Below are 14,116 nucleotides of genomic sequence, written 5' to 3'. Positions count from 1 at the left end.
AACATCATTTACTTTGGCGTCTCCCTCCTTGTACTCCGTGTATTCTGGCGGAAACTTCTCCTTCTCGCCTGGCTCGTCCGCAATCTGTAGCATGTGACAAGCAGGGTGAAACACTTCATAATCTTCCATTTGCCAATGGAAGAATCCATTCAGTGAGGAAGTGTCATCTTCTAAACATCCACCAAGTTCAAGCACTCCTTCCTCATTTGGTTCCCTCTCGTCTTTACCTTCATAGGAGTCCCACTCCCATTTGTTTGAATCCTCCAAATCCGAATCAGATGACGCAAGTTCCTCGCTGACAACCTGGGTCCTCAGATCAATGGTATACTTCCGCCCCCCTTTCTCCATGGAAAGGGTGTTCTTTTACCAGTTGTGGTTCACCTTTGCTATAACCAGCCACCCTCTGCCTAAGATGGCGTCATACCTCTTCTTCTTGAGTGGGATTACCACAAAATCTCGTAGGAAGGGTTGTGTGCCGATGGTGACCGGCTGGGCCATCAGGGTGTCGAGTGGCTTGATGTCGTGCTGGTCTGCACCTACCAAGTCGAACGTGGGTGGCCATAGTGTTGGCTTCCCGAGCTTCTTCCATGTATCCTCTGGCAGTACATTCACCCTTGAACCTCCGTCCACGATGGTGTCTTTGAGGATAGCCCCGAGAATTCCCATCTCTACTACCGTAGGATGCCGACCACTATTTAAGGCCAACAACATTGGGTCAGCCGAGGAGCTGACCAGAACTTCCGCCCGTGTCGCACGCGAAGGTGCCTGCGCAGTGGTTTGTATGGAACTAAAAATGGCAGTTCTCAACTATGGCATTGTCTCTAGAAGGTTCTTTACCCTTATAGGCACTTCCATCTGCAGTACTTGCCCAATTATGTTATTTTCGGCTTCCGTATGGGATGATGTACTCACCACCTCTTTGTTCCATCATTCTACCGTCATCTCACGCTCAATATTGGCTTTTGCCTTCCGTAATCTCTCCTTCTGTGTACGGGGGTCGGGATAAGTGGCCTTTTTGGTCTGAGCGCAGGTGATTGCCAGTACTTCTTTCTCACCAGTCTTCTCAATGTTGAGGAGGTTAACCCCTGGCTTGGGGCAATTTGTCTCATCGTGGTCTCCAGGACCACACCATCTGCACAAGTGTTGCGATGCCTCCTCTTTCTGGCAGTCCCGCGCAAAGTGTCCCCACTGGTTGCATGGCCGACATTGAATCATCGGCCGTTCCTTGGCATCATACTGCATTCGACTCCGATTATTGCTATTATTATTGTTGCCTCTTCCTCCCCTTCGGTTACCTCCAGATGATGCCGTGGTGTTGGCTTGGGGCTGCGATGTGCCTGTTGTTGCTGACGGCTGCTCCTGGGTGAAGAGCACTTGGTTCCCGCGTGTCTTCATGTTGTAGGGACATTCTTTGGTAGAATGTCCCAACACTTGGCAAATATCGCAAAAGGCCTTTTCTGGACAAGAGCCTTTTGTGTGACCTTCCTCCTTACATTCTGTGCACCATACTTCCTCATTTTTGTTGGTGCTTCCCTTCATGCTCTTGAATTCCTTCATCATGCGGTGAATATCTTTTTGAAGGGCTTGCACCTTTTTACTCGACCCCTTGTCGCTGCTACTTCCGTCGAAGGAGTCCTCCTCTTCAGAGGATCTGTCTTTCTTTTTTCTGGATGTCTTCCCTTTACTCTCCAGGTCCATTGCCCGATTATAGGCATCCTCGTAGGATATGGGGGGTACAATTTTCATTTTTCTTCTAAGCGATGATTTTAGGCCCTCCACGAACCATCTTTTCTTTAACCCATCTCCGGGTTGATTATCCATTCTCCCCAACAATTCCTTGAGGCGTCGACTATATGCGTGGATGGTCTCACTTTTCTCTTTTGCTTGGTGCTTAGGATTTCTGCTACAATTTCATTATCATCTCTGAGGAGTCGAAACTCATTTTCGAAGGCTTTGTGCAATGCATCCCAAGTTGTCAGTTGGGTTTGGTCAGCATCCAAGTACCAATCGATGGCTACTCCTTGTAGGGTGTCGGGAAATTGCACCACCCATTCGGCCCTGTCGACCATGCCATTGGCCGACCAAATTGTCTCACATGTACGACAATGCCGTATAGGGTCTTCTTTCCCATCTCCAGTGAACTTCGGTAATTTTTGCCGATTCGCCATTACGTTTCTTGGCGTCGGCCCGGTCTGCCCTTCGGAACTCGAATTTAACCCTCAAGGAACTCCTCCTCCAGGAACTTGTCCTCCCGAAGGTACTTTGCCAAGATTTGGTCCGTTGGGTCCCACCAAGTTGCTTTGACTACCAGGGTTTGATGAGCCTGTCCCGAACAAATTGCTTCTACTACCGTGACCTTGTGTCCTCCCGACACCTTCTGTCTCACTGGTATCCTCGACCTCTCTATCCTTGGTCTCTGTCTTGTCTTCCCTCTTGGTCTCAGCACCTCTGTATGGCGTTTATGGCTCTACCGTACTCCCGTCACTGATCTCCTCCAATGTTAGGGAAAGGTCCCCTCAACCGTTTTCTGGTCGTTTCTATTAGTGTGGAAACATGGCCCTCGCCAGAGCTATTGCTGCCATTTCCGCCGCTTCCTTTCTCGGCAATCCTCTTAAATCTTCTTCTTCGTTCTACTTGTTGCTCGAGAATTAATGCTTGTTGGGCGGCTTCAGAGTCCCCAATGTATTCCTTCTTGTTTTTGTCTTTATTTAGCAGATTGGGCATTAATTCTAAGTTCTCTTTATGCAATAGAATGAGGCATCATATTGAAAAGAACACTTTTATTAATTCATCGCTGGTATACAATGTATGTCACTACAGTGGAGGTGTTCTTGTTTTATTCTTCTCTGGCAGTACACATTCACGGATTATTCATCCCTCGGTCGGTTTCATTGCGCTCCTCTTGGCGCTCGTGAAACTCCCGTAGAATTTGTTGGCGTCGGTTCTCCCGATAGGTCTCTTCCTTGTGGCTTTGGAGAGCCAAAAATGCCTGTACCAGAAGGCTGGGCAAATTGCTCATCAACCGATTTACCGCCGGGCTTACACCAAGCGCATTCCACACAGTGTCCTTTGGAACATCCTCGGTGGTGGCTTCCCTTCGTACGTGTGTTTCAATCACCACTCAGAGGATGCAGGAGAAATCCTTCGTGAGTGCTAGTTCTCCGTCGAATAGTTCTTCAGGTTCTTCGTTCGGGTTACTGCTCGTCCCTTCAGCCAATGGTTGTCCCATTATCTGTGTGCCATGAAGTATACTCCCGTGCTGTAGATTGTCAAACTATCTTCAACCCTTTCCAGATTTTGTTTGAAAGTATCAGAGGCATGATTCAATTTCTCTTCAGTGGCCTCCAACTTACACATCATTTGGAAAATGTCTTTCAGCAGTTGTGCACATAGATCACGAAGTTGATCCACCCAAGAATCCAGTGCTTGTACTTTTTGGGCAGCTCTCTCAACTCTACGAATTGGTTCTTGAGAACCGGAAGAACTTGTAGGATTACTCCCTTCACTAGCAGGTTTTGTAATTTTATGAACAGCTGCAACAAGTTGCCGGTTCTCCTCTTCTAGCTTGTCTTTCTTTGCTAGAAGTTCGTCATACCACTGCACTAGTGAAGCTACATATTGCTGGGCATCATGTTTGACCACTTCATGCATTTGTTTGCCCAATTCTATCATTGTAACCCTGTAATCAACAACTTGCATTTCCTCACGTGGCTTATCTGCAAGGGGCTCGACAATTTCTGCCACTTTCATCTTATTGCTATCAACAATCACTCTTGAGATTGTCTTGGCCTTTTTAGCAACCTTGGGCCTAGACTGTTTGAGTTGCTGATAGTCAAAGACATCAGGAGAGATTTCCTGCTTCTTCCTCTTTGGGGTAAAAGAACTAAGCCATGGAGGTAAAGCAACTAGTTCTCCTTGAGTAGCTGCTGAAAGCGAAGGGAAGCAGTTTCTGTTTGAACAACCGTGGTCACCTTGGGAGGAGTATCTGTTTGGATGTTGACCATGGTTTGCTTAGTAATCAATGGGCATGAAGATTGCTTCATAAATTCTTCAAAGCCAGAAGTGGAGGTATCAATTTCTGACAACTGGATACATGCAGGAGTATCCTCAGGAATTTGCAACACACCCTCTTGTTGATGATCAGGAGGCGGCTCAAATGTTGAAATAGGAACGACATTCTGAGGAGACTCTTCCACTATTATGTCAGGAGGAGAAAGAGGTGTCTCAATGGAAACTGAGGAAGGAATCTCATGAGGTGAGTCCGAAGCTAGAGACTTAGGAGCATCATCAGATTGCTGTCCTTCTTCTGGATTGTCAGGATCAATCACATGATCATGAAACCGAGACTTTTCCTTTCCACGAACTGTTGCCTCTTCGAGAGGAAGCACTACTGCCCGACTAACCCGCAATTTGATCTTGGTGCCAAAAGATGATGCACCTTCCTTGTTGTCAATCTGAATCTCAGACTTACGTCCAAGAGGCCCCGTAGAGTCATCTTCATTCCCAACCTTGATCTTGATGAGTCTAACACCATTACCTTTGAGCCAAGTGTTGGTGTTAGCCAAGATAGGCTGAAATCTTTCAAGAATGGACGTGCATTCTTTGTGTGACCATTGGATTAAAGGAAGTGGAGCTTCCTCAACCCTTCGTGAAATATATTCAGGATCAAGTACATGCCCATCATCAATCATCCCTTGCGGGATATCCACCAAGTTCAAATCAATAACCTGTTCAACAGTAAGCCTGAAGTAATCCATTTTGAGAACCTCCACTTCTGTACGAAGATCTACCCAGATATCCTCAATACGATGCACGTGTATGAAGGATTTCTTGATTTTTTCCTTCATATCTCGATAATCAAAATCTGCCCTAGACTTAAACCTTTTGAGTTTAATCTCTTGCATTTCAGTCTCCATAGCTTTGGCTTTGACGGATGTGACAAGAGAATACTGGCCAATTTTCAATGGGTTTGTTGTAGAAATCCCCATTCCGACCTTATGTCTGATAGACTGATGAGCGTGAACAACCATGATCTGTCTTCCCAACTCCATAAGTATGATCTTATCAGTTGGGTATCTAGGGAGCATGTATGGCTGCCCACTATAGCATCCGACTCTCATATAGGTAAAGGTTGGGAATTGAAGAAACAAGCACCCATACTCATTCACTCTTTCCCATGCCTCATCTGACACCCTTCTGTTCTTTAGAGTCTTGTCAAACTGGCACATGAAGTAGCCAAAGAATGCATCTTGAACTCTTCTGAAATGCAATCTGTTGGGTCTCAAAGGCAGCTGATCATAATATTCCCATACAGGTATAAGCGAGCGGTCACCCTTGGTAGAAAGACTAGGGAAATGTATGAGTGATGTTGCTAAATACACTAAGTATGAATTCATGTAGAAAGTCATGGTGGTAGGGACTACTGCAAGTTGCTCGCACAAAGCATCGCTGATAATCTCTCCCCATGATATATGATGGGATTGCCTTATGAACATTGTAAACTGATACATCCAGGGTTCAAAAACATCGGAGTGTTCAAGACCCATCATCCTGCTGAGGAGAGTTATGATGTCTCCAATTTCCCACTTAAAGTCACAGCGGTACAACTTAGCCCACCTTGAGAAGGTGGCTCGTGGCTCATGAATCCACCTATTAATATGATGTTTGCAATCCTTTTCCCTCTTGACATAGTACTTGGTTGCACTATCCTTTGAAATTTCCATATAAACAGGTGCTGGTGGTATTCTGAAGACTTTCTCAATTGTATCCGCATCAAGGCGGATTATTGCTTCACCTTCATCATTTTTAATGGTTCTTGTCTCCTTGTCAAAGCGATGGGCGCAAGCGAGAACAAATTCAGGTTCTAGGGCAGCCACCGGAAAAGACGATGCGTGATGGATGTGGCTGTCCAACAGCCGCTGCATATTACTATCCTGCGGATCCTCCACTCTCTTGACAAATTCTAACATGTCCACATGCCCTATTTCCGTATCTTTTATGCGATCCAAAGGAGAGGAAACTTGTGAAGGTGAAACTTCATTCTGGTACTTGTCATATTTATACTTCATCTTCTTTGGAATAGGAGAGGATGGTAAATTTGACATTGAAGGACAACCTGGTATACTGCGATGAAGACTTAAAAGTGTTAACGCAACATCATAATCAGCTGCAACTAAATAATCAGCTGCAACTAACATTTTTCCTTCTTCAAATGGGAAGAACTCCAACCCTTGCACTTCACGATTTTGTGGGAGAAAGATGGGAAATAAATCGGAAATGCTAGGAATATTGACTTTGACCAATTTCGGATTTTGGGGAAAATTTTACAAGTATACAAGCTGGGAAGAATGCACATGCAATCGGATTTTTAAAACCCGAATGCAAGTATACTTGTAAAACGGAAAATGGAGAAATGAGTGAAAAAGGAGAATTAGACTTGTGGGAAATGACGTGAAGGGAAAGTACGGATATAGGTGATATGGATTGATAAAAATGGGAAGATTTTGGGAATGTCACTTCCAAGAAAATGGGAAGAACTTTAGACATGCAATCCGGTTTTAAAAACCCGATTTTGGAAGGATGGGTATTTTTCATCTTTGCAACTTGGAATTTCAACAAAAGATGGTTAAATTTTTTTAACCGTAAGGGAAGAGCAATGATTTTCATTCAACTTGTAATCAGGATTTAAAATCCTGAATACAAGTAAAGAGGTAAAATGGGGAAGAACAATGCAATTCATAAATTGCTTTACAAAGGGGAAAATCTTTCTCACAAAACCGATTTTTGGGGCAAAATAAACATATACACAAATTTGCAACTAGAAAGGAAAAACAAGAAGACAAGAAAACAAGAAAATGAAACAAAGAAAGGAAAGAAATCATACCTTGCTTCAAACTGAAAATGCCTCTTCAAAAGATGATCAATCTTTGAAAGAAGGAAGAAGAACTCTTAAATAGAGAATAAAGTGTATTCTAAACCCTTGCCATGTTTTACAAAAACGCCTTGAGCAGAAAAACATGGCACCAAATGCAAATCCAATGGCACAAGAAGTGGTCAAATCTTCCTCCAACTTCAACGCCTAGGTGAAGGAAGGCAAAATGATTTAGGAGATTGCTGCTTTGTGGAGTTTAGATCCACCAAAACGTGGGTCTTAGGAATCATGTGGAAGGCATTTTAGCAGAAAATCAGCAAACAAGAACCCCAAATGGCATGAAAGATGTTTGCAAATGCATCAGAATAGGGAAGAATCCCAAACGCCTTCTATCTCCCAAAAAATCTCCACAAAAAATGCTTCAAATTTCCAACAAAATCGCCTTCCTTAAGCTGGTCGGGTTTTGGAAAAAGAATGCAAGTTTTTTTTTTCATGCAATAGAGAAAATCGGGTTTTATTTCCCATATAGCAAGTTTAAAATGTTACTTTTCTCTCAACAAGGCAAAATCGGGTTTTAGAAATGCAATTACAAGTTTAAAATTCCCAATTTGCACTTTATGGAGAAAATCGGGTTTTTTGGGCAAAATAGCAAGTTTCAAATGTTACTTTATTTCATTTCTAGGCAAAATCGGGTTTTGGAGAGAGATGTGCAAGTTACAAATTACTTGTAAAGGGAAAATAAAATCCCTACAACAAGTCTTAATAACTTAACACATGTAATAGGGGTTTAAAATCCCCACTACAAGCAAAAGACATTAAAATAGGGGTTTTAAAAAAGAATTACAAGCTATAAATAAATATGCAATTTAAAATTAACTTGTAACTTATTCAGAAAATCCCTATTATAACTTAAAAAGCCAAAAGGCATCAAGGGAGAAATAAAAGGTAAGTTACAAGTTCTTTTTTCAATAAAGTGCACTTGTAATTAGCCAAAAATTTCCCTACAAAGACTAAAACAAAGGAAAACATTAAAATTTGCAATTCAAGGAAAATTTCCCAGCTGTAGTCAGGGAGAAAAAAACCCGAAATTGAAGGAAAGACATAGCAAACGATCCCAAAATGCAATGAAATTCGAAACGTGGTTCGAGGATGGGATGAAGATTAAGTGAAATTTTGCCTCGAGAAGCGTGCCATAGAGAATTTTTCATTTTTTGACAAAAATTTCATGTAATGGTCCTTCTTTTTTGAAAACAAAAATGAGGACAACAGGTTAGGTAAGTGAAAGTTTAGGTGAAGGTAGGGAAGTAGAGGAAGTGGAAGGAGATGGAAGTTAAAGGAGGTGGAAGTGGTAGTGGGGGGTAAAGGTAAAGGTAAAGGTAGGAAGGGGAATGGGAAGGTAGATGGTGGATAGGAAGGTGTAGGTGGGTAAAGGATATGGGGTAAAATGAAAGGCAGTGAGGGGAAGTGGAAATGGTGGGAGATGGAAGGGAAGAAAAGAAGGAAGGAAGGTAGGTGAAGGGAAGGGTAAGATGAATGGAAAGAAATGGAATGAGATGAGAGGGAGTGAGGGAAAATGGAAATGAAAGGGGAGGTGTGGGATAGGAAATGGAATGGTGAAATGGTGATGGCAATGGTGAAGGATGGAGATGGGAGTGAACGAGTTTGGGCACCCACTGGCAGTGCTAGGAGAAGTGGAAGTGATAAAACCTTGGCTGGGCAAAGGAAGTGCTGTCAAAGCCTCGGTTGCTGATCCAGGCGATCAAAGGAAATTTTCATGTCTTAGCCAAATTTAGCATTTCATCCCTAGCCTTGGAAGCAAAAGATGAGTCATTCATTCCAAAAGCCTTGATAACTGACTGACAAACCTGACTTGATTAACTTTTGACCCATTGGCTTCTTCAACACAAAGGTTAATAGCAAAAGGCTCTACCACTATCCTAGAAAGCAAAAAAAAGTGGGGGTTCCCATTTGCAATGGGGCAATGTGTGAAAACGTCACAACATGAAGGTAGTGAGCTAATAAAATCACAAAGAGATAGTGGGAAGAGAAAGCAAACCGCCTTACACTTTTTGGAATTTCTTCCTACATTGGGTTCTCTAGGGTAGCTTCTTGTTTTATGCTTTGTACTAATGCTGTTGTCACTTAATGTTTTGTTGTATTTGTGCATACAGTAATTTTTTGTATTTACGGGCTCTTAACCAACTCATTGCTAGCCACAAGTTCATTTGTTTTCTCATGTAAATTCAAAGTAGATGATCAGACTTCTAACTAAGAATTTATAAGAAATTAATTAAGATTTGTAGTTGGTGAAGTAGATATGGAGTATCTGTGCTGATCATGGATCGGTTTTAAGTATGAAAAATATCAGGTCATTGAAGAGCACTGAAAGCTGCAGATTTTGTACTCATCTATGCCCCGGTGTAAAGAAAAATTGTACAAGGTTCCTTTATGCTGCGAATGCAAGAACTATGTTTATCAGGTTGAAGTTCTCAGGAAGTGGGATGGGCAGGAGTATTGTTGGAAGCTTTGCATACAATTCTTAAGTTTTAACCACTATAAAGTATAATCTATTAATGAATGAAACTTCACTCAGGTTATTGACTATTACTTGTTGTGTCCCTAAATTATTCATTTTTAAATATTATACATGAAATTGAGTTAAATTTATTTGAATTGATTGATTTTTTCATTCAAATGGTTACTATTTCCATATTTTCAACTTCCTAGAAAGTGCTTCAAAAAATTCTATTGCAGCACACTTACATTTGCTTCCTTCTTTCAACACATAAAATTTGGGCAGTTTTTCTATGAAGCAATTAGTGTAGAAGTCTTTTTTGCTTGTTCTTTAGTCGACCCCCTTTGCCATTAATCACCATACCTTCTCACATCTAATTTATATAACCATCTGATCATCTTTGTCTTTCAGGCTTTGCAATCTGGAGAACTTGTTAAAGGAGGAGTTATAACAGAGGGTAGTGCTGGAAGTACAGCAGTCAGCCTTGCCACTGTAGCTCCAGCGTATGGATGCAAATGTCACGTTGTCATTCCAGATGATGCTGCTATTGAAAAGGTATTTATTCTATTTAAAATTACTGGCATTGCCTAAATTGAAAGATTACAAGTTGAACGTAATCCTTTTTTGTTGCATGTTTGCCTATTAGGTACCCTAGCCCTAAGTCTTATTTCTATCGTGTTTATATAAGAATGAACTCTAATGTTTGTTGAGGACACAAATTTAAGAGTGTAAATTATAAACCAAAAATTCAGAGCATAATTTGAAATTATATATTGTCTTATTAGGCATACATACCATACCTCCTTTCTATTAGGAAATTAACAGGTTGATCCAACCACTTCTTGCATAACTCCATGAAAGAAAAACATGTATACAAGCTTATAGAATAACCTTAATGTAAAGATCAAAGGCATACCAGAAGATTACACAAAATAGAACTTGGGAAAACCCTCAAGAGGGAAAATCCTAACCTTCAAAAGCATTCACACTCAATATATTATTCAGTAATGAAATATTACAATCCACTTATAGAGTCTCAATGGATACTTTTGAAACATCAAACTCCTCGAATGCATCCTTCATGTGTCCAAGCATATATCCATAGATTCCATGCTAATTTTCACATATGCACTCAACAAGAGAGCTCGATACAAATGACAGTCACTAAACCAGCCAACTAGCTAACAAGTCAGCCTGAACCACTAAACATGTGTTTTCTTTTATAGATTTAAGCTCGCACAAAACAACCAAGTGGTAAGGTAAAACCATGTGCCTCAAAACCATGAGTGCACAAAACCATTGACCCCAACATGTACTTTTTGGCACTAAGTTTTCCTAATATCAATTTTTTCCCATGTCCAACCCACACATAAAATATATAACCAATGTCACATGCAACTTTAGAAGTGAACCCAAATAAATTTTTAATGCGGCTAAACACATCTCCTAAAGATACACCACAAATAAATATTTATTTTACATAATTAAAATAATTCCTTCATGTGCAAGGTGTACAACACCCTTTTCCTAACATTTTCAGATTTGTACATGTGCCTCCTTTGTAGAGTACTTAACCCTTCACCATCAAGCCCACTTGGGCTGTATATATACAGTGAACCACGGGGACGCGTCCCCCCCCTTTTTGGGCGCGTCCCCCCGTCAGAGACGTCTCGGGGACGGGGGGATGGGGACGCGACGTCCCCCGCCGTCCCGCCACTGCCACCCAAACGCCGCCGGGACGTGGAGACGTCCCCGCGTCTCCGCGTCTCCCAGGGAGACTGGGAGACGTCTGGGTGTCTCCCCGTCCCTCAAGAGACGTCTAGGCATCTCTCGAGGGACGGGGAGACGCCCAGGCGTCTCCTGCGTTCCCACGCGAAAAAAGACTGTTTTTTAATTTTTTTAAGTTTTTTTATAACATGTGCTTTTTGGGGGGGGGTTAAGGGGTAACCCTAATTGGACGTGGGCCCCCACCCTACCCCCCAAAACAACACAAAAGCATGTTTATTTTGGATTTCACTCTCATTTTGGAAAACTGATTTTTTTTCCAGCAACTTGAAGAGGAGGAAATACTTGAAGAAGATTGATTGAAGGGGTGAGAAAAGTGATTGCAAGCGTGATAGGAGCTAGAAGAAGCAAGAAGAAGAGGAAGAAGAAGATTCTTCTACATTTTGGAGAGATTTTTCAAGCACAAGGAAGGGTTTTTCAACTTCTTGTTTTTTTTTTGTTTTACTTTCTGATTTTCATTGTTCTATGTCATTTTTGGTTTTTTTTTCCCTATTCATCTCAAGACTCAATATGAGATTTGATGTTGAATCTTGAGGGCAAAATGATTCATCATTTTGCCCTCAAGATTCAACATCAAATCTCATTTTGAGATGAATAGGAAATTTTTTTAAAAATATATTGTTAAACTAGGCTGATTTTATTTTTATTTTGTGAAATGCAGTGTCAATTTCACAATGAGCTCCCAAGGCATGAGTGAAGATGACATGGAAATCCATTCTCATAGTGAGAATGATTCAGAATATGAACCTGAAAATGAGGGGGGTGACCATGGGGCTGATCCTGGAGCCCAATCTAGTTCTATGGCAAGTGCACCAGCTAGTACAGGTTGCCCTTCAGAGTTGTTGGCACCATATGCTAGGGGTCATTTTGATCCTAAGTCTCCTCTAAAACAGTTTGCTTCACAAATATCAGTACAAGGCACTGCATCACATTCAAGTGGGGGAACAAGGAAGTGGAAGTGCAATATTTGTGACAGAGAATGGTTCGGTAGCATTAGCAGGGTGAATGCACACTTTTTGTTTTGGAGAGGAAAAGGCGTGAAACATTGTAAGTTTTTGGAGGAACCCAAAAATATACAGTACAGAATTGAGTTTAACAGACTTTGGGGGGTTCCAGATGACACAAATATTTCAATGCCTACTACTTTGTCTGCTAGGGCATCACTTCACGACAACCAGAATGTGCCAGTGCCACATACTTCTCATGCTTCGCAGGCGGGAGGAATGATGTTTGGATCTCCATCTACTTCCACTTCTACTGCTGCCAGGGCTGGGAAACGTAGGTTGCATACACCACAGAGCAACCCCATTGCTGATATGTTTAATTTGCAGCTGAGAGATGAGATAGATGAATCCATTGGCAATTTCTTCTTTGCCAATGGCATTCCATTTCATGTTACACGGTCTCCTTATTATAGGAAGATGATGGATATGGTGGCCAAGGGAGGACCATCTTATGTGCCACCAGGGGAGACGAAAATGAGGACCTCGATCTTGGATAAAAGCTATTCCAAGATCAATATTTTGATGGAGAAGATGAAGGCATCTTGGGCGGCATCGGGGTGCAACATAGTTATGGATGGGTGGACGAACATTAGCCATCGTCCACTCATCAACGTCATGGTCACATGTGCAGAGGGCCCATACTTCCTTAGAGCAGTTGATTGTACAGGGCATCGTAAAGATGCTGATTTCCAGTTTCAGGTCCTCAGGGAGGCTATTGAGGAGGTTGGGCCACAAAATGTGGTCCAAGTAGTGACAGATGCAGCCTATGTGTGTAGAGCAGCAGGGAGACTCGTTGAGGCAGCCTATAGACACATTTGGTGGACCCCATGTTGTGTGCATGCCATGAACAATGCACTCAAGGACATGGGGAAGATTGACTGGATTAGAGGAGTGGTCACCGATGCGAGAGATGTGCAGATGTTTATCTGCAACCACCACACTTCACATGCACTCTTCAGGACCTTCGCGAAGAAGGAGTTCTTGAAACCAGTTGAGACTAGATATGCATCCTATTTCATTCTCTTGGAGAGAATGATTGAGTTGCAAGAGGCATTGCAACTCATGGTTATGACTAATGAGTGGAATAGGTGGGCTGAGGCCAAGACAGAGCAGGGGAGAAGGGTGAAGGAGATAGTGAAGAGTGATGTGTTTTGGACTGATGCGAAATACATTGTCTCCATCATTTCTCCAGTATTCCAGGTGATCAGATATGGGGATGGGGATGCATCTAACCTTGGAGAGGTGTATGAGTGCATTGACTCTATGCTTGACCAGATGAGGGCTGCTGTGTGAGTGAAGGACCCCTCTCTAGCATTCTACAATGAGCAAATCCGGCCTATCATTCAGAGTAGATGGGACAAGTTGAACACTCCTTTGCATATGGCTGCCTTTGCCTTGAATCCTAAGTGGTACAAGGCTAGACCGGGTAGAATGACACCGATTCAGGATGATGAGGTGAAGGCGGGTTTCTTTAGGTGCATAGAGAAGATGTTTGATTCCAGAGATGCCGGCACAATGCGCACTGAGTGGGGAAGATTTGCCACTCTTAGAGGTTATTTAGATGCGGCAAAGATGGATATAGACACTATGGCACAGGAGGACCCACTTTTGTGGTGGACTTGTCATGGCCCGAAATCTTTGACCACCACTCTAGCCATCCGTCTGCTATCCCAGGTTTCCAGTTCTTCAGCTGCTGAGAGGAACTGGTCTACATATAGCTTCATCCACTCTCTTAAGAGGAACAGACTTACCTCTAAGAGAGCAGAGAAGCTTGTGGCTGTACATAGTGCTTTGCGTCTCATTGACCGCAAGACACTTATGTACAAGGAGGGTCCAGTGGCACGATGGGATGTAGAGCCAGAGGAGCCTTCACAGATTGATGAGGATGATCCTACCACTTCAGATGCAGGGCTAGTTGGTGTGAGCTTGAGGGACCTTGAT

General features: G+C 42.5%; 1 protein-coding gene across 1 annotated transcript in view; it reads left to right on the top strand.

Moving 5' to 3' along the window:
- The window catches only part of LOC131071389 (cysteine synthase 2), a 58,230-nt gene that overhangs the window by 20,535 nt on the left and 23,579 nt on the right, over positions 1 to 14,116 (top strand). The window contains exon 3 of the mRNA XM_058007206.2: positions 9,798 to 9,941. Within this exon, the coding sequence (XP_057863189.2) occupies positions 9,798 to 9,941 (144 nt within the window). The remainder of the gene's footprint in view (positions 1 to 9,797; positions 9,942 to 14,116) is intronic.

The sequence above is a fragment of the Cryptomeria japonica genome, chromosome 1, assembly GCF_030272615.1.
Source record: "Cryptomeria japonica chromosome 1, Sugi_1.0, whole genome shotgun sequence".
Classification (NCBI taxonomy): domain Eukaryota; kingdom Viridiplantae; phylum Streptophyta; class Pinopsida; order Cupressales; family Cupressaceae; genus Cryptomeria; species Cryptomeria japonica.
The sequence above is the reverse complement of the archived record's forward strand: the minus strand, read 5'-3'. Positions and strand labels throughout refer to the sequence as shown.